Source organism: Microtus oregoni, unplaced genomic scaffold, assembly GCF_018167655.1.
Source record: "Microtus oregoni isolate MIOR12 unplaced genomic scaffold, Mior012 000029F_ref0000214, whole genome shotgun sequence".
Taxonomy (NCBI): domain Eukaryota; kingdom Metazoa; phylum Chordata; class Mammalia; order Rodentia; family Cricetidae; genus Microtus; species Microtus oregoni.
In genome coordinates this window covers 31351633-31371722 of record NW_024543088.1, presented here as the reverse complement: position 1 = coordinate 31371722, position 20090 = coordinate 31351633, and the positions used below count along the sequence as shown (strand labels likewise).

The 20090-nt window shown below is 42.9% G+C and overlaps 1 protein-coding gene across 1 annotated transcript in view; it reads left to right on the top strand.

Moving 5' to 3' along the window:
* The first annotated feature begins 9433 nt into the window (after window positions 1–9433).
* Atp13a5 (ATPase 13A5) overlaps window positions 9434–20090 on the top strand; it is a 121729-nt gene continuing 111072 nt past the window's right edge. Inside the window, exon 1 of the mRNA XM_041677977.1 lies at window positions 9434–9619. Within this exon, the coding sequence (XP_041533911.1) occupies window positions 9560–9619 (60 nt within the window). The 5' untranslated portion in view covers window positions 9434–9559. The remainder of the gene's footprint in view (window positions 9620–20090) is intronic.

Sequence of the window (20090 nt, the reverse complement as noted above, 5' to 3'; positions counted from 1 at the left end):
ATTAATGACGTCTACCTGGACAATGAGGACATTCTTTTCTGCAGTTAGAGTTCCCAGGATCATTTATCTGTAAGGATGTGTTCCCAGGAGAACCTGGAGAGAGAGTGGGAGATGTTACAAACAATAAAGTGATTGCAAGTTTTGATTCTGCATGATACCACCAGGGAGGCTTAGGATATGGATCCCTTTCGCTCTGTTCCAGTTCTTAGTAAAGGAGCAGGCCTTTGGACTCCTGCCTTCATCAGTCACTGGTCTGAAGCTGCTTAGGCAGAATATGTACATAGTAAATTCCTGGCCCTTGTTGGCACAGGAAAAGAGAACCAAGCTAAAGGACTCAAAGGTGCTTCTCTAACAAGTATTGCAGAACTGGGTCACCTGAAGAAGATCTGCCAGTGTTAGGCATCCAGGGCCTCGAAGAGGACCTGAGCAGACAAAAGCCAACATGTACCGTTGGCTTTGTCATTCTGCCACTGACCAAGACAAGAACAAGAGGACTACAGGTGGAAAATGAGATCGTCCATTCGTACAGTGTGTACTGACTGTCCACCACATCTGCCTCCCAGGGCTACGTTCTTATGTTTGAAGATGAATGGATTTCTCATTGTTATTAACTTGGGTCAGGTGCCACTAGGATAACTCTCAAAGCAAAGCTGGAAGCCTGCTGGACAGTGGAATAGGTCTGACTCTGGGTATATAAAGAACTTGGAGAACGGAATTGACTGTGTAAGAGGGCAAATCAATTAGTATTTACTTGGTGACTAGAGAGTCAGCGATTTTGAAATTCTGAACAGAAGTAATAAGACGAGAAGAACCACTTCAATGATGCATGGCAGATTAACAGTATCTGCAGAGCACAGAGCTGTATTTTATAGTGAAGACCAAGCATAGCATAGGATTAAACCCGAGTTGTGGGACTTGACTCTCTGGAGAGCCATAAAAAGATAAGTCAGCTTCCTGAACCATGTATTTGCCCCTTTGGAGGAAGCAGGAAGGGCAGCCATGCCTAGAATAGGTACAGAAATGAGAGCCCCAGAGAAAACACTGGTGGAAGAGGGAGGGAGTCTTCTCCTGTAGGGTCTGGAGTCATCAGTGAGTGGGTATATGAAGCACTCCTTTCTCCTAGCTCCTTCTGTTGTGATCAGCAGACCCTGGGCTTCCTTGTTTTCTATTAGAAGCTGCAGATAATTCAGTGATCAGCCACTTTCAAACACAAAAGCTCTGGGAAGAAATCTCCAGCCGGATTTTCCAGAAAGAAGAGAACTCGGAGGAGAAGGCTAAGCAAGTATAGTGTACACTCCAATACACACAGAGCAGTGGAAATTCAAGCCTGGATCTGACAAGAGATGAACTTGTCAAAGTTCCTTTACAATAAAAGTCACAGGATGAGCTCCATGGCACACAAAAAACACATAAGATTTGCACTCAGGTAACACTAGTTTATAGTGTAGCAACCTCAAATTCAGAACGTGGAAGAGATTTCTATTGGAGTTCTATTCATAGCAATCAAGATATGGAATCAACCTAGGTGCTCAGCAGGTGAGTTAATAAAACACATATATTACATCACAGAATATCATTCTGGCACATAAAGAATGGGATTCTAGCATTAGCTGACACATTGATAGACAGGAGGTTGTTAGATTAAACAAAATGAGGCAAGCATAGAGAGGCCAACAGCCTCTTACACAGGAAAGTTGACCTTAGAGAACTAGAGTAGAAAGTTATCAGAGTGGGGGAGAACTGTGAACAGACTCTAAAATGAAATTAAAAAAAATTAAAATAAAAAGAAATTGTCAGAGAATGAAAAGGTTCTCAGGGAGGGAGCTAGGTACAGACAGGTAGATGGACAGAGGAATAACTTCTAGTGTTGTCTAGACCAACAGGACAATGAGGGTTGACAAAAAGTTAATCATGTATTTCAAAGTATCTTCCAGAGAAGATTAATACAGAAAATGATGGACAGATGCCTGAAGGGATAGATAAGGCCAATTGCACTGTCTGATTTTTACATGAGTGTTGAAATGCCTCACGCTGCTCCATGAATATGTATGATGATGCATTAATTAAGAGTGAAAACACATTTTTGAGAAAGGTTTAGGTCCAGGAGTGCGTTGCCCGGAAACTGAGCTCAAGGGCCAGTCTGTGGCTTGCTCACCTCTGGGTCTCACTTTGAGATGAAGACAGGGCTTCGTGTGTGACCATTTTTCACACGGAGGTGAACTGAGCTAAGGGAAAGGGAAGAGGTTGTAATCTACTAAGGTTTGGCCAAGGGATGTTTTTGATGACCACACAAGATCTAATTCCTCAAGCAGACAGCCCAGATGTCCATCCTCTGGACATCTCCCTTTACAAATTCTAGAAGGACAAGAGGGAGGCCAGATCACGAGTTGTACTTTTTTTGTATGATTAACTACAAATTTCAGTTCATACCTTGAAACATATTACTGAACTTTAATATTATCTTTGCAGTTGTATTTTTCAAGTATTTATTTTTTCAAGTATTTTTTCTTTTCCTCCCTCTCTCCTTCCCTCTCTCATGTGTGTGTGTGTGTGTGTGTGTGTGCATGTGTGTGTGTGTGTGTGTGTGTGTGTGAGAGAGAGAGAGAGAGAGAGATAGATAGAGAGAGAAAGAGGGAGGGAGAGTGTGTGTGTATGTTTATGTGTGTGTGAAAGAGAGAGGAAGAGTGTGTGTGTGTGTGTGTGTGTGTGTGTGTGTGGAGAGAGAGAGGGAGAGTCTGTGTGTGTTTGTGTGTGTGGAGAGAGAGAGGGAGAGTCTCTGTGTGTGTGTATATATGTGTGTGTGGAGAGAGAGAGAGAGAGTCTGTGTGTGTGTATATGTGTGTGTGGAGAGAGAGAGGGAGAGTCTGTGTGTGTGTGTGTATATGTGTGTGTGTGTGTGTGTGTTTGTGTGGGTGGAGAGAGAGAGGGAGAGAGAGAGAGACAGAGAAAGAGTGTATGCAGAGGTCAGAGAGCAACACATGGAAATTTGCTCCCCACTTCCACCACGCGGGATCCAGGCGTTGAAGGCAAGTTGTTAGGCTTGGCAGCCACTGCCTTCACATGCTAAACCATCCCATTGGCCCATTTTTTTAAAGGTTTTTTTAAAAGGTAGATTATGAAAAGAAAATGTTCTATCAATGTGATGGTTTAGTAGCTTTCTAGGCTTCACCTTTGGAAGGAATTGCATTTTTATTAAAATGTAGTTTTTGGTTGCATCAGTTTTGCTGTTGATTACAATAGACATTTTTTTTTCTCATTTTATAAAATGCCTTGAGAGTAGTCGAAAAGAATAAATGACTTCCGTTCGCATACTGATGTTTATTTAAGAATTTCTATCAGCTGTCAGATCATATATACAAAATCCAATGAAAGATCACATTTACGTTGTCTACTTCTCGTGTAGTTATTGCTGCTACTCACTTTGTTACTCAGTTGAAACATTTGTCATATAAAAGAGAACAGTGGAAAGAATTATCATCTCTCAGAGTCACATAAGCTGTCTCCACACTGCCACCTGGTTTCCCGGGATCCCAGAGTTTGTCCTGTGCGCACACATTCAGCGCGCTGCCTTTCTCAGGCCCCAGCTTCCAGATGTTGATGTTTGACAGTCATTTGATGTACAACATCCTGAGCATCGGCAGCGGAGTGGCCAATGCTCATCTAACAACATTCTTTTTAAAAAATTGTTTTTATTGTACTATACAGTTTCCTCTGCTTCCCCCTTCCTCTCCTCTTCCCCTCTGTCCTCCCCTGTGACCCCCATACTCCCAATTTACTCAGGAAAGCTTGTCTTTTTCTCCTTCCTATGTAGATCCATGTATTTCTCTCTTAGAGTCTTCTTTTTCTCCTTCCTATGTAGATCCATGTATTTCTCTCTTAGAGTCATCTTTGTTGTCTAGGTTCTCTGAATTGTGGATTGTGGGCTGGTTTTTCTTTGTTTTATGTCTAAAAACCACTTATGAGTGAGTACATATTATATTTGTCTTTCTGGGTCTGGGTTACCTCACTCAATATGTTTTTTTCTACATCCATCCATTTGCCTGCAAATTTCAAGATGTCGTTGTTTTTTTTTATCACTGTGTAGTACTCCATTGTGCAAATGTACTACATTTCTTTATCCATTCTTTGGTTGAGAAGCCCTTAGGTTGTTTCCAGGTTCTGGCTATTACAAATAATGCTGCTATGGATGTAGTTGAGCACATGTCCTTGTGGTACGATTCAGCATCCTTCGGGTATATACCCGAAAATGATATTTCTTGAGGAAGGTTGTTTCCTAATTTTCTGAGAAATCGTCACACTGATTTCCAATGGGGTTTTCACAAGTTTGCACTCCCACCTGCAATGCAGACATGTTCCCTTTCTCCCACATCCTCTGCAGCATAAGCTGTCATCAGTGTTTTTGATTTTGACCATTCTGACAGTTATAAGATGGAATCTCAGCGTTGTTTCGATTTGCATTTCTCTAATGGCTATGGATGTTGAACATTTCCTTAAGTGTCTTTTAGTCATTTGAGATTTGTCTGTTGAGAGTTCTGTGTTTATGTCTATGCCCCATATTTTTATTGGATTATTTGTTCTTCTGATGTCAAGTTTCTTGAGTTCTTTGTATATTTTGGAGATCAGCCCTCTGTCCGATGTCGGGTTAGTGAAGGTCTTTTCCCATTCTGTAGGTTACCATTTTGTCTTGTTGACCATGTCCTTTGCTTTACAGAAGCTTCTTAGTTTCAGGAGGTCCCACTTATTAATTGCTGCTCTCAGTGTCTGTGCTACTGGGGTTATATTTAGGAAGTGGTCTCCTGTGCCAAGGTGTCTAACAATATTCTTTAAATGTGCCCTCCTCAGGTCTCTACAAATCCAGCTCTGACCATCTTATTTAAAAATGCTGTACCGTTGGCCCCTTGTCCCCCGCCACTCCTATGACCTTCCTCCCTCCCTAGAATGCTGTGTTCACACAGGCCTTTATTCATTTCATGGACATATGATTGCCTACTAAACTATGGACCCAATTTATCAATTTGCTCTATCTGTTGTTCCTTCACCACTGAATTTTCAACTTCACAGAGCCACAGATTTTTATCTTCATTTCATATATATATATATATATATATATACACATATATATATACATATTTATAAACATACATATGTGTGTGCAGGGGCTGTGCGCATGCCCAGTGCACATATGGAGGCCCGAGGACAATGTGTGGGAGTCTGCTCTCTCTCTTCTCTCTCTCTCCCTCTTTCCCCTCCTCTCTCTCTCTCTCTCTCTCTCTCTCTCTCTCTCTCTCTCTCTCTCCACCATGTGGGTTTGAGGACCAAGCTCAGATTCTAAGGCCAAGCAGCCAGCTCCTCTGATCTACTGAGTCACCTCACTGGCTTTTTAATCTTCCCTTTCTCCAACACTCCTCTCAACACTTTGAACAGTGAGGGAGAGAAAGCTTAGTATACATTTAGTATGCATTTTGGACAAATTTATGAAGAACCACGACATAGAGAAGACTCTGATGTAAGTAAAGTGTGCACATGTTACATACATGTGCTTTATTTTGGAGAAAGAAAGATCTACATATGACATATAATTCTCCAAGCTCTGTGTTCAACTGAACAAGCTACGGGACTAGACATGAGTCATGGAGCCCTCCTTCATTCTCAGCCCTGTCTGTAGTCATGGAGCCCTCCTTCGTTCTCAGCCCTGACTGTAGTCAAGCCCTCTGGCACAGCCCACTATCTCCTGACAATAGAATCCTGTTGTCTTATTTCTTGCCTGGGCTTTGAACTCATTAAGAAAACTATTGTCTGCTTTGTTTCTGATCTATCTTCAATCCTAACCCTGACTCATAAGCTCAGGCACTCTCTTTGACATAAGTTAACAGGGCAAGAAGTTGGCAGGCAATACAGCAAAGTCCTTTTGGAGGCTTGAGTGATGGCCCAGTGGTTAAGAGCACTTGCAGACTGTGCTTCCAAAGGACCTGAGTTCATATTCCTAGCACTCATGTTGGATGGTTTAAAATGCCTGTAACTATTCTCCAAGAGATCTGATGCCTTCTCTGGTACTCATAGGCAACTGCACACATTGGGGACACAAACAGAGAGAGAGAGAGAGAGAGAGAGAGAGAGAGAGAGAGAGAGAGAGAGAGAGAATTTAATGCCCCTTAAACCATTTTAAAATAGGTATAGCTGCTTTGGCTGTATGTTTTCCTGTGTACCATCTTTGTGCCTGATGCCAGTGGAGGCCAGAAGGGAGTGTTGGAGCACATGGAGCTGTAGCTAAAGACCATTGTGAACTGCCATGTCATTGTTGGGAATTAGACCTAGGACTTCTGGAAGAGCAGCCAATGCTTTCAACTGCTAAACCATCTCTCAGCCACTTGCAAACCTTTTAGGGAGTTAAAGGTCTCTTTCCCCTTCATGTCCCTTGATAATGTGGTTTTCTTTCTACCTGTCTATGACTTAATTTATTGTTTTTCTAACTTGAAGGTAAAAGAGAAGAATGGGAAAGGCCACAATTACACTTTCGCTATGAGCAGCCATATTTCAGTGCATTATAAACATGCCTCTATCCTGTTCTCTCTGTCCATAATATGTGAATGGCCATAGTAGTCCTGTTAGGATGGAAGAAGGGAGGAGTAAAGGACAGTTGGCTTTGCTCATGATCCAAGGGATGGGCATTTGAGTCTATGTTTTGGCCACGTACCATCATTCATATGCCTCCTTTACCTGTGTAATTGCTGCAAAAAGATCATAGGCCATTCAATGATACCATAACTTTCCCATACTCTGTCACCTGCTGCAGAGGCTCTTCGGTGTCTGATCCTCCTCCTACTGTCAGCCTCCAAGCCTTCCTCACTTCTGCCTTGCACGGTAGTCCATCCATTGTGGTATCATTTTGTTCTTTTCTGTATTGTGAATCTGTAGCAATCTGGGCTGATCTACCCCTTTGCTGCTCTCTGAGATTGACTAGATGGTCACCAAATCCCTGTCTCCTTCCTGTCATTCACCTGTTTCATATTTGTAGGCCACTTTGTAGAGAAGTGTGGTCATCTGTCCGAGATTAGGCCCATCTTTTGGAATAAGTATGGAGTACTTCTTTCAAGACTGGTTTATAAAAACCTTAGCTCACTGCCCCTGTCGTTCATGAGGGTGTAGCTCTAAGAATTTACCAGTTGAAGATTGTAGTGTCAAAGATGAAAAGCCTCGAAATGTTGGAAGCTGTTACTGCCTGTCTTAATTAAACCATTTTTCCCATGTAGGTAACTCAACAGTATTGATGAAGCAGATTCCAGTAAGGCTATGGTGGTAAGCAGAAACAAAAACAAAAGAGCCCTTAGACCTAGGTCAGACATCCAAATCTGTTTTTACCATTAGAGCAGTGATTCTCACCCAAACTAATGCTGGGCCCTTTAATACAGTTCCTCATATTATGGTGACCCCAACCATAGAATCATTTTGTTGCCACTTCATGACTATAACTTTGGTACTGTTATGAATTGGAACGAACATATCTAATATGCAAGATATCTGATATGCGACCTCTAAAGGGGTTGCAACCCATTGGTTGAGAACCACTGCTTTAAACTGTGAAGTGGGCATTGAGAAACTTGTCTCTGCCAAGGAGAGTGTAAGGCATGGTTCTAACCTGCTCTACCTTTCCTGCCCTCTTTATTGAGTAAGACTCGTGCACCAGAGCCGGAGATGCACTCTTTCCTTTTGGTCACACAGTCCATGTGCTTGAAGCACAATATCCTCACAGGCATTTTCACGGAAGGGAAGAAAGAAAGTGAAAGAGAAAGAAAGAAAGAAAGAAAGAAAGAAGAGGAAGGAAGAAAGAAGAGAAATAAAGAAAGAAAGAAAGAAAGAAAGAAAAGAGAAAGAAGGGAGGGATGAAGGGAAGGAAGGAAAGGAAGAGAGAGAGAAAGGAAGGAAGGAAGGAAGAAAGAAAGAAAGAAAGAAAGAAAGAAAACAACAAAAAAATTTCAATACCAGGACAATCGGCCCCTCCAGCTGCCGTTAGTTTTCTTTATTGTCATTATTTAGGATGCAGTCCTGGATCCACTTTAGACAAGCAATGACTCACTGGTATATTTCATTTTAGTCATATCACCCAGACACAAACCTGATATTACTTCAGCAGGAAACACGAGTGGGATTATGAGTAAAAGACCAAGAGTGGCCATGCATGCTTTTCACTGGGGCTTGATAAAATCCTCACATCTGAACTTGACGTTGGACTGCAGCTTTGGGACACTGTTAGGTTTCCGGACAAGGAACACCTCAGTCGCTATGCTGACATGAAAAGCTGTAACTCTGTGTTCGTTCTCATCAAGTGATGCCTCCCAGGGGTCAGGAATTACCTTGATCTGCCCTGAATGTTGAGGAGGACACATGAGTGCACTCAAGCAACAGGTGATGCTTTTTACCTTAGTCAACTTTCTCCCACAGCAAAGGGTCAAGGATTCCCTTCAGGGGACTAGAGGCAAGAAACCACAAGGAAAATGGCAAAAAATCTCTCTCTCTCTCTCTCTCTCTCTCTCTCTCTCTCTCTCTCTCTGTCTTTTTCTGTCTCTCTCTCTGTCTCTGTCTGTCTCTGTCTCTCTCTCCCCCCCCCTCTCTCTCTCTGTGTATGTGTGTGTGCTTAATTAAAAATTGACCAGTTAACTAACCCAAGAATGGGTCCATTTTCTTACTCCCTTTGAGAAAAACATCAAATTCAAAAGTGAATATTCAGGGGTGGAAAATTCAGGTTATATATCCTTAGTACTCAGTTCTCTTGCTTTCTCTCCCTCCCTTCCAGTTTTGTAAACTGTGGAATCAAGCTATTCCATAGTTCATTTTCCAAAGCACCTCTCCCTGATTAGCGCTATGATTGCGGCAGAGATGATTGCCTGTCTCTCCCTGGAGGAGGCAGAAGCTACACTTGCCCTTTCGCAAACATCATCACGAACCCTCCTATCATCCCTATAATTACCATTGACATTTTACATATCAGAAACCGGAAACTCAGATTATAAGTGATTTATCCAGTGTCATCAGCAGAGCAGGGATTAAAATTCCATTTCTTCCCCCTGATTCCAGGAGGGGTCCCACTCCCCCTTCCTCCAGTTTCCATGACCATGTTCACTGTGTTCACAGCTTCTCTAAATTCCAGAGCTTCCACAGCGCTCAGGAGACAAATGGGACTGGATTGCCTTGTCCCTTTTAGCACGGTGGCCATTCCTGTTCTTTGGTGGGGACTTTCAGGGGCTGCATGTGAAATTACTTTTTAGTACAACAGCTCCCCCCACACCCCATCATTCCTTCAGTCTGGAGGCACTGCACATGTAGCTCAGTAAATAAACACTAGGAAGAAAAAACACACATCAAGCAGATAAATTAGCAGACCAATCCCGTGGCTGTGGAGAGCCTTCCCTTTCTTCTTTGTTGCTCTAAGCGGCAAGGTGCCAGCGGGTTTTGTAAGCACCTGGGAGCAGCGATGACAAGCAGCGCCTGAATCACAGCCGTGCAGGTGGCTCCCGCAGTCCCCCACGCAGTAGTCGGAACGAAGCCACACACGCTGCTCTGGATGGAGAAGAGCAAGAATGGTCACCAGGCTTTGCTCAATGAGGGAGAGGAGAACGAGCTGGTGAGTCGCCCCTCCGCTCATGCCTTCTACAGGTGGGCCAGACTGTTTTTGCAGGGACAGTAGAGGAGAGAGTGTGGCGGCCATGGTGCTAGTTCTAGCACCCAGCAGGGCATGGGTCTGGTAACATGGTGGGGAACCTGCAGAAACCGAGCAAGTGGTAGCTCTGGATGACAGAGTCTGTGAGAAGTGAACTGTACAAAGTGTCCAAGATACTTGTTAGAGTCACGGGGGTATGTCCCCTCCCTGGTGCTCACTGAGGTTTCTCCCCCTGGCCACCTGGGTCACTATGGCATTGGACAAACTGGTGAAAACGGGAAATTTCTTTTCTTATTCTTCTCCTCTTGGTTTTTCTGCACAGCCTGGGCTTGGTGCTCTGGCGGAAGTCACCAAGTTACTGAGATCAAGGAAGACTCGAGGCACCGAGTGCTGAGAAGCGAGGCTGAGTCTGAGACTTCAGCACCTTCAATTTTCCTCTTTCTTTTCTGCTTGCTTTTTTCCCTTTTGCCCCTCATTCTAAACTTATATAAATCGTAAAAAAAAATAGCCACTAAAAATTTGAAAGCTCTATAGTGTCCGTTTGATGCTGGGCAGTTCATATTTATGATTTCACTCAGTCCTTACAAGGCAGTACCGAAGGAGCTAATCCTATTACTTAGAAAAGAAATCTGAGACCAAGGAGATTAGGTAACTCATCCAAGGTCATTAGACTGGAAATCCAGCCCGTTCCTTGACTCTTTATACTCTGGCCTGTCCGCACTCCAGCAGTGTCCCTGATAGGGGCAATGAGAGGAGGCCTTGAGAAAATGACAGACCAAAGAGACAGCAGACTGAACAGAGGCCGAAATGAACCCAGAATCATGGCTTATATATCAGAAGCGGTCAGGTTCCCACCTGGTCTCTTCAGCCCTTCAGAAATCATTACCTGTAACTCTACTGTTCTTATTCATTAATCTTATTTATCACATTGGTAACTAATTAATCAATTATACTTATTTATTAGTAAGTAATTACATCTACAGCTACGCTGTGCAGTAAGATGGCTACTTTGTGTTTTTCTTTCAAGTGCGACAGAGGCCCTGATCCAAACAGAAAGGTCCTCTATGTGTAAAAGACATGTTAGACAGAGAATTTAGCTAAAATACGCTGTCAATAATTTCTGTATTGGTTACATGTCAAAACGATATTTCAGGTAGATTGAGTTGGATAGAATCTATTATACAAGTTAATTCTATCAGCTTCCTCTCACTCCTTATTGGAGCTTCTGGGGAATTAGAAATGACAAAGGTAGCCCACTCGGAGGCATCGCTGTACCTCACTGGACTTGGCGATAGCATCCTGCTCTAGGATCTGATTCCCCGTTCACCACTGTATGGTCTGATGTTTTTCACATAGCTTTGCGTTGTGTTCACTGTTTCCTAACTGTGTGTTGCGTTTGGCATTTTAGTCCTCCCATTTACAGGGGCAATGAGAGGGCTGGGAGGGCTGGGAATGGGCCGGTGCTAGGGTTTTCTTTCTTTCTTTTTTACAGTTGATCAAGTACTTATAGAGTTGTCCACTAGAAACCTCTACTGGGATTACTATTGGGAATAATAGTGTTCTGATAACCTTACATTGTCAAGGCATTCTGGGAGGGAGGTTGGCCAGGGAGCCTCCTCAGCAAACCTTACTCTAGGGCAGGCAGCACAGAGGCAAGCTTTCTTCCAACCTGTGGGTCACTGGGTGAGGTGACCAGGAATCTGTGACTCAGCTGCAGAAAACCATTGTTTTGCAGTCCATTGCTCAGTGCTGTGGAACCTGTAGAGTTCAGAGAAGGAAAGTCGAAAACATTTGGAGTTCTTAGTCAAACAGTCAAAGAACTAGATCATATGCTGTGGAAATGAAATTTCTGAAGAAAAACAACCATTAGATTCATGTCAGCCTGGGTCTGGCTTAGTGTTTGCTTTGGGGGCTGCAGAACAGTGAAACTTACAGCATCTCCTCGCCTGCTCTCCCAGCCCTGAAGGTTCTCCAGGACCTGTGTGACTTCTGCTTCCTCACACCACTTTAAGTAGACAATCTGTGGCAAGCGGGCTAGAGAATCTGAGGTGAAAAGTAGACACTGTTAGAGCAAATAATAAATTGCTTCAGTCCATACCCAGGAAGAATCTTAAGCAGATGGAGAAGGCCTGGGAATTCTTCCAGGGAGGCCTGGGGTTATTCTGCTGAGCTCAGCATAACTAGACCGCCTCGCATTAGCTTGGAGAGCTGAGCTCCATCGTCATTCTCGACTCCCACTCTCAGGCCGGAGTCCTCCGAAGTAGAGCAACGGAACACCCACTGTCCTGTCACCGGTCCAGGTGATCTGACGCTCATTTTGCCAGCACAGTGCCTGGGAGGATAGACACACTAACTTTACAGGCCGTTGCTGGCCTTTTCAAACCCCAGCTCTAATTGGGTCTCTCCCCTTTATTTTCTTTGTCCTAAAGCTGTGCCTCTGCCAGGTGCGTCTTCCAACTCCACTATTCACAGGCGGACTTTTCTTCTCTCTTGTTAGTGTTCTGGAAGAACCCCCAGCTTCACTGACAGTCCTAAAAGCCTGCATAACACAGACATGCTAACTGTATCACAAGGCCCAATGGGATGCTCTTGGCCTCAGGATGACTGGGGTTTAAACTTGGGTTGTTAGGTCAGTTACTTAGCCGAGTCACTTGCCACTGCCACTTTGGTTTGAGAGATTCTAGGTGAAAAGGGCAGGAAGGCGGGCAACAGCGAATCCCAGAGTCTGGAACACAGTGCAGTTCCTTCTGAACCTTGATGAAGAGATCATTGTGTTTCTGTTTCCACACATAGGGACCCATGGGATCCTTCATGTGCATGTGTGTATGTACATTTGTGCATGCATGTGTGCATACATGTGTACATGTGTTTGTACCACGTGTGTGAATGTGCGCATAGATTCCTGAGTCTTCTATTGAACATCAATAAGAAAAGCAAGGACGGTCTCAGTGAATGACATGCATTGTTTTACTTTTTATGTATCAGAAAATTTATTTAATCTCTGTCCACAAAGGTGGATACATTTGTGAAGTGTATCTGAAGAATTAAGATATAAAAGCAAGAGTGTTATTAAAATTCTTGCCTGTAAACCTTACAAAAAACCCCAAACAAGATAAAGTTGTTCATCTCTGATTTTTTTTCACTTGGTTGTTAAAGTTGAACAATGAATTTAAAATAGTTTATAATTTTCTTTGTAAAAGTGACGTAAACTTAATGCTTATGTATAGCAGCTATAGGAAGGGAAAACAATGTATAAAAGACAGAAAACATCACTTTTGACAGACACTCACAATCCAAAAATAGTACAAGTCTTCCACATACCTTTGCTAAACCAACTCATATCCCACTGCCCCCATTGGATTGTTGTCAGTGAGAGTAAATACAGTAAACCAGGGAGCCCAGGCTTCTTATTTGTAATATGGGCCTATGTTGAGACAACAGTTATCTTGGGTAGATTTTAGATATGGGCAAGACCAGCAGGAAAGAGGTTTCATCTATCATTTTAGTCCAGTTACCAGCAAAGGCCCGGCGCTGGGTCACACACTACTCACCCTTCTGTTTCTCTACTGACTTGAAAGTGAGGTCTTCAACAAGTTTCCTATCCTGGAGTACAATCCAGGGGACTCTGTCATCTTCTGAAACTTGAAGTGTATCATCTCAGTCACAAACCCCCTCAGGTCAGGTACTGGACTGTGGTTTCAGCAGCTTTTAGGGACTAGATGCCGGGAATGAAGGCGCTGCTGGCTGCTTCTGTGCTCACATCACAGCCGGACTCACTGCCATCGTTGAGAAAATCATCCCCAGGTTGCTTCATCTCCTGTGATACAGACAGGTCTGGAGGCACACTGTGTGCACATTGGCCTCCCCTTCAGCATCCTCTGTTTATGAGAACTCACCATGCTTCTGAGCATGGTCTTCACTTAGGCCACATGAGGGTCGCCAGTATCACTTTCACTCACAAATGGTGCCCCGCGCTCTCCTTTCGTGCTGATAAGGACTGCTTGGCTGTCAAGATCACAAATGGGAACAACTCAAAAAAGGAAAATGACTGTTTGGCATGGAGGACAGAGAATAACAAGGATAACATTTCGCATAATGGCAATGATTGTCCCACAGACAGGAACTTCTCTAAGGCAGGGGATCCGGGCTGCTGTTAATCAAATGGTGTAGAAATCTTTCTAGACTTGGCTGGTTGTCTGAAACCAGAACCACTTGCCCTTTTACCAGGTAAGTTTTGTGAGGGTCAAGTCTAGAACATGGAAAATGCTATGACAAGAACGGGGTTCATTTACATTATATTTAGGAGATGCAAATGGGAAGATGCAGGCAGACAGGCTGTGTTAAATCTATTTCCCCTTTCTCGGATGAAAGCTTGGGAAATGGGAAATGCCTGAGTGCCACCGTCATAGAGACAAATGTATGAAGATTAGTTTCTATGAAAAATCAGACGCAAGTTTATAGTCCATTGCACTATGTTGTACATTTCTTACACCCATTAAAGGACACCCCCCATTCTCTCAAAAGACATCCAAAGGATCAACATTGAAAAGTGCATATTCAAATATGAAAGGTAGTTCTACTGGCTTCCTAGTGGTACCAGTTAATATCTTGAACAACTTGAATGAAAATAAGCTTATCAATCTCCATGTGATACATGACTGTGAAGGAGAGATAATATCAGGGATAGAAAGAAGATTAAAAGTTCCTTTAGGCTGGATTGTGGAACAGATACTGTAGATACACCTTAACAGGCCTCATTGGTTTTAAATGTCTAGTAATGTATATGGTGAGGCATGGCAGAGATATAGGCTTGGTTAGCTGTGTGTGAAACAGCAGGGGAAGTGTTTGATTTTTATTAAGAGTGAATTTTACCAGTTTATATAGCCATAAACAATTAGTTCCGGGAGATCTTGGAGCAGTTTGTTTGACAGAACAGTAAAAATAAAACTGGTTCTGCTGAGTCCATGCTTAAAGAGAAAACTTCCGAGAAGTTTTCTTCAGTGTTTGTCTTAGCTGGGGTTTCTATTGCTGAGAGTGGACACCATGACCACAGCAACTCTTACAAAGGAAAAAATTCAATTGAGGCTAACTTGTAGTTCAGAGCTTTAGTCCATTATCATTATGGTGGGTGGCATGCAGACAGACATGGTGCTAGAGAAGGAGCTGAGAGTTTTTCGCCTGGGTTTTCGTGGTGAAATACACTTTCAATAAAAGATTTAAGAATACATCGTTCTATACTTTCTGTTGTTTCAAGCAGCCAAGGTCAGTAAGTGGCACTAGAAAGCTAGTTGGCCTATGAGGGTATACACGGCCTGTGAAGGACTGAAACCCTCTGAAGCACACACACAGTGGACTCCCACTTGCCAAACATAGAATCGTTGTCTTTTTCATAGCAAGGAATTGGATCCAAAAACTTTCTGAGCCTCCTCCTTTGAACAGTGATGCTTTTATTTCCCACATGGCCTGTCAGAGAGCATCTCATTTTGTTCCCTGGCCTGAAGGCAGAGCAAACATTGGTTCTAGAAACTGTCCCTGCTAGTCTGTCAGCATGTTGTTATCCTACAGTCTACACTCATTTGTTTCACCAACAAGTGTCCCTGGTTGTCCCCTCACTTGCATGAAGAGCTCATAACTGCATGGTAGAATTAGTTGGCTATGGTGATGCCCATAACATAGTGACAGTATATTTATTTTTTAAGAGCTGGGTTTTGACTGGCATTGCTATTGACCAAAGTGTCTCTCTGACTCTATAAACAAAATTGTTCGCTCTATAGGCTGAACAATTTAACAATTGTTTCACATCACCAAAATTTAGCTTGTTGTTCTACAAATAGAATAATTTATAAATATAAATCATATTTATTTTAAATAACCAACAAAGCCAATTTCACTGACTATTATGAAAATTAAATGACAGATAAGTAAATAATCAAGAAATATTTGCAAAAGCAAATGTGACTCAAGACCTTCTCTTCTAGGTGTGGTGGCTCAACTTATAATTGCAGAAAAGAGGAACCATGAGGGTCACTCAAAGTTCTGATCCAGTGTCCTGTCCACGTAGTAAGTTCCAGGCCAGAGAGGGAAAATCTCTGTCTCAGATCTTTAAAAATAAGTAAACATACAAATCTAAATAAAACAAAGACTTCCTCTTCCTACAAAAAGTTCTGTTCATTGAAGGAATGCAAGATATAATGTGCAAAGATATGCCTAGGCTGGTATTCGGAGATAGTATAAATTACCACATGTTGCCAAATTGAGATAAAAAGGCTTGCGAATGAAGATCACACCAACGTGGTCCACTTAATGTGCATAATATTGCCTTGACATTGAAGAGAAATTTGATGTCCTGGCATGGGTAGAGAAGAGAGTAGAGTTTTAGGAATCTCTCTCCATGGAAATTTAAGGGGATGTGATGTGGTGTGTCCAAATAGACGAGACACATGGGGAATTGTTAATAAACAGAAAGGTGGTGCTGGGCTTGGTGCTTACAAGGAAAAGATAGCATCTTATGAATTCTGCCCTCTCAGAAGGAAACTGATCTCCTCGGCCTTGATTAAAGAGACTAAAGCAGGATGTTTGCACAGAGAAATGTTCTAAGGCAGTCAGAACATTCTCGCTCATAAAATAGCCAGACACGTCATAGTAAAGAAAACCACAAGGAAAACACAAACAGAAGCAAAAGCAAACTCAACTGTCACTGCTCTTTCCAGAAGGCAACTGCAGTAGGGAGAAGGTATTTGCTATGTCTTGGATGAGTAGCTAACTCTGTACCATGACACTGTAAGGCAGAGGGAATGTGCTGTAAACTGTAAAATAAAGCCTTCGTTCCTGAGCACTTCGTCCATGTACTGCTGTGCCGACAGCTGTGCATATCCAACCGAGAATTTCAGATGGCCATAGCCATGAACGGGAGACAAGAATAAAGGAGTCGTGGAAACTAGTCAGTTGCTATTCCAGACACAGTGAAAAATTCAGCAGCAGGAATGTCCTGACACTCAAATATTCCTTCCCTCGGGAATCTCACCCATGGCGGATCCTCCTCTGTTGGCAAGAGTAGGAGCTACCTGTGTGAGAACAAAGAAGGACTGTGAGAAGTGCTTTTTCCAAGCCTGTACCTCATCAGATGTCTACTTTATGCCTGTGGAAAGTGGGGCTCAGTTAAGTAACAGAAGATATACGAGATCGCACTGCGTAAGCCTCAGAGGCAGGATGCTCTATTACTTTGCTTTCTCCTTACACAAGCTGTATTTCTATCCCCTACCCTGTATGTGGGTGAGTTCATGATTTAGTATGTAGTTACTACATTCAGCTAATCTTTGAATTAATTTGGTCTTCCCTCAAGCCCTTTCCTCCAGTTTCATAGACCATAAAGGCAAGCAGTGTTATTCGGGGCCTGTCTTTGACTTTCACTTTGACAACTTGTTCTCTTTGGGGAAAGTAAAAGATCTACTTAAGCCAGTGGATCAATCACCTTTAGAAATAACATTTTGTTCTGCATGTTGCCTGTGGCCAAATTATTCTATAGTGAGTTCAGAAGAACTAGCCGCTAATCTGCGGAAATATTGTTGAAGTGTGTAGCAGCCGTGACGATATTAACTCAACACATACTGAGTGCTCAAAACGCCGCAGGGACCAGGGCGCATGCTTTCTGGGTTGTCTTATTACTATCTCAGTGCACCTGCAGAAGATGGTTATTGATTATTCCCATTTATGAAGGAGGAAAGGGAGGCACCAGGACATGTGCCATGGGTTTCCGAAGTCGTACAGCTGCCTAAGTAATGGAGTTGATTTGAATTTGATTGTCTCGTGACACATGCTCAGCCTTTAACTGAGACCAAACTGTTTCTGTTGTGTTCTATAAGTGGCTCCATTTTTTTACGTGAGAAGTCCAAGTTTCAGCCAATTTAAGACATAGTTAGCAAGTGGTAGAGAAAGGAATAGAAGAAAAGAGCTTCTAGAAGGCACTGGGATGTGGCATAAAGAACCAGGGCTATCTTGTCAGACCTGCATAGAGCCTTGGCTCTGAACTATGACATTATATGCAACAGCCTCTGTAGAAACAGCATGCATGTTCTTTGTTGTTGCTCCTGATCCTAGGTTCTGTGTCCTGGATTTAGAGAGAAAACAGTCAGAGATGAGGGCTACCTCCTGGTGTCTGAAATTCAGAACTCTAGTCAGAATCAAGAAACCAAAGAATGGCGGTGTTTAGAGAGAAAAACTCTCAAACTGAGTCACCCGACATCTTGCCACTACGTGGTGGCAGGTCTGGTTTCTGGCCTCCTGAAAGGTAGATTGATCCCATTGCCAGCCCTAACTGGCGTGCAGCAACCAGAAATTGAGCCACCTCTCCTTTGCCTGAAGCTCTTACAAACCTCTGTTCTCAAGGAGTCTCCTGTACCTCTCTTACATCCCTCCCTTTGTCATGACCACTCCCCCAGGGGTGTGTTACTAGTGTTATCCAGAGTAGAGAGATGGGACAGACTTCAGGAAATCAAAGCCCGAAATCACATGGGTAACAGGTGGCAAGACTCAGTGTCTGCAAGGAACTGTGTGGAAAGAACAACTTTATCTTCCCATCCCCTTCCCTATATCTTCATTTAAATGATCTCTGGTTATTTTCCTCCCTCCCATTTCTAAACTCCATCTCTTAGTGGACGTTACTGGTGTTGGATGATACAAATTGTTAGGGAAAAAAAAATCGAGTGACCCTGTTTGGAGAAAGAGTCATCAAAATTAAATTATACTTGAGATTAATTAGCATAAAGGAAATGTATTATGATAAGCTGTCATCAGAAAGTACTGGTTAGCCAAGGGGAGCATTAGAACAAAGGAAACAAAGGAATGCCAGGTAAAGCAGCAATGCTTTCAGTAAGACCTCAAATCCTACTTGGGACCTCATGCCCTGGGGAAAGCTGAGAAGCGGTTTACGAGGGACTCTCACCAAGGTCTAGGAGGCTCATTTGTAAAGGAAGCAAAAATATCGCTTCTCTTCCTCTTTGCTCAGGAAAACACCTACTTCAGAATATTACTTAGATATTTATAAGCTCCTTTCTTCCTTTCCATTCTCCCTGCATTTCCTCTCTTTCTCCCTCCTTCAGTTTTCTTCTTTTCCTCCCATCCTGATACTAAAGAATGAGTTCAGGACTTTCTTTATGTTGGACAAGCTTTCTGCCATTGAGCCATATCTCTGGACCTTTTGTGACTTTTATTTTGAGACAAGGCGTCACTGAGTTTCCCAGTTTAGCCTTGAATTCATTTTGTACCCCAGGCAGGCTTTGAACTAGAAATTTGCCTCAGACTCCCAAGTAGTTGGGTGGGCATTTTGGTAATAAGATATTCTCAGCTTCAGAAATAAGTCTTACAAGTATCTGTCTTAGTGAGGGGTTCTGTTGCTATGAATGCACACCATGACCACAACTCTTATAAAGGAAAACACTTAATTGGGGCTGGCTTACAGCTCAGGAGTTCAGTCCTTCGTCATCACGGCAGGAGGCACGACAGCACACAGGTAGATATGGTGCTGGAGAGGCATCTGAGAGTTCTACATCGTGGCAGGCAGCAGGAAGAGAGAGACACTGGGTCTGGTTTGAGCATCTGAAACCTCAAAGCCCACCCCCAGTGACACACTTTTCCAACAAAGCCACACCTACTCCAGTAAGGCCACACCTACTTCAACAAGGCAACACCTCCCATGGCCTTCTCATTCAAACCATCATTGCATCTTTACCTATCTTGGCAGTTCTCTAGTAGGGATATGATTTTACCTCTACTTTCATGGATGCCAGTTCCTGCCTAAGATTATGTCAGCAAACTTTCTACTTCAAATAGAAATATTATTTATTTGTTATTTTGGAGACAGGGCTTCAGTATATAGCCCGGCTGACACGGATCTTGCTATATAGTCCAAAGTGTCCTAAAAACGCACTAAGGGTTAGGAGGCAGAGCCACTAAGGTATGCACCACCAAGTCCAGGCTTTTCATTTATTGGAGCTTTAAATTTGAGGTCCTTTTTCCCCCTTTCTCACATATTTCCATTAAAACCATTAAAGTTCCTTTCATTTGCTTGGGACATAGTGTCTTGTAAGCAAACCCACCCCACTTCTCTTTCTCTTACACATTTTATTGGCAGGGATAAACACAGTGATGTCAATGAAGTATGGCACTCAAGCATACAGCTCAGCAGCTGCTGTCAATCACTCCTGCTCAATCCTGACTTGTACTGGAGTCATATACTGCTTTTTCAGGACTTGATTTACTCACCGTGTTGTCTGGAATGTATCCACATTGGTATAAGTATTAGACATTACTTTTAAAAACTGCTTTGTGGTATACCATTGGATGACAGCACAAAATTTACTATGCTTCTTCTATTGCTAGACCTTCCTTGGCTTTCATAAATACAGCTGGTCTGAGAACTTTTATTTAAGAATCTTTC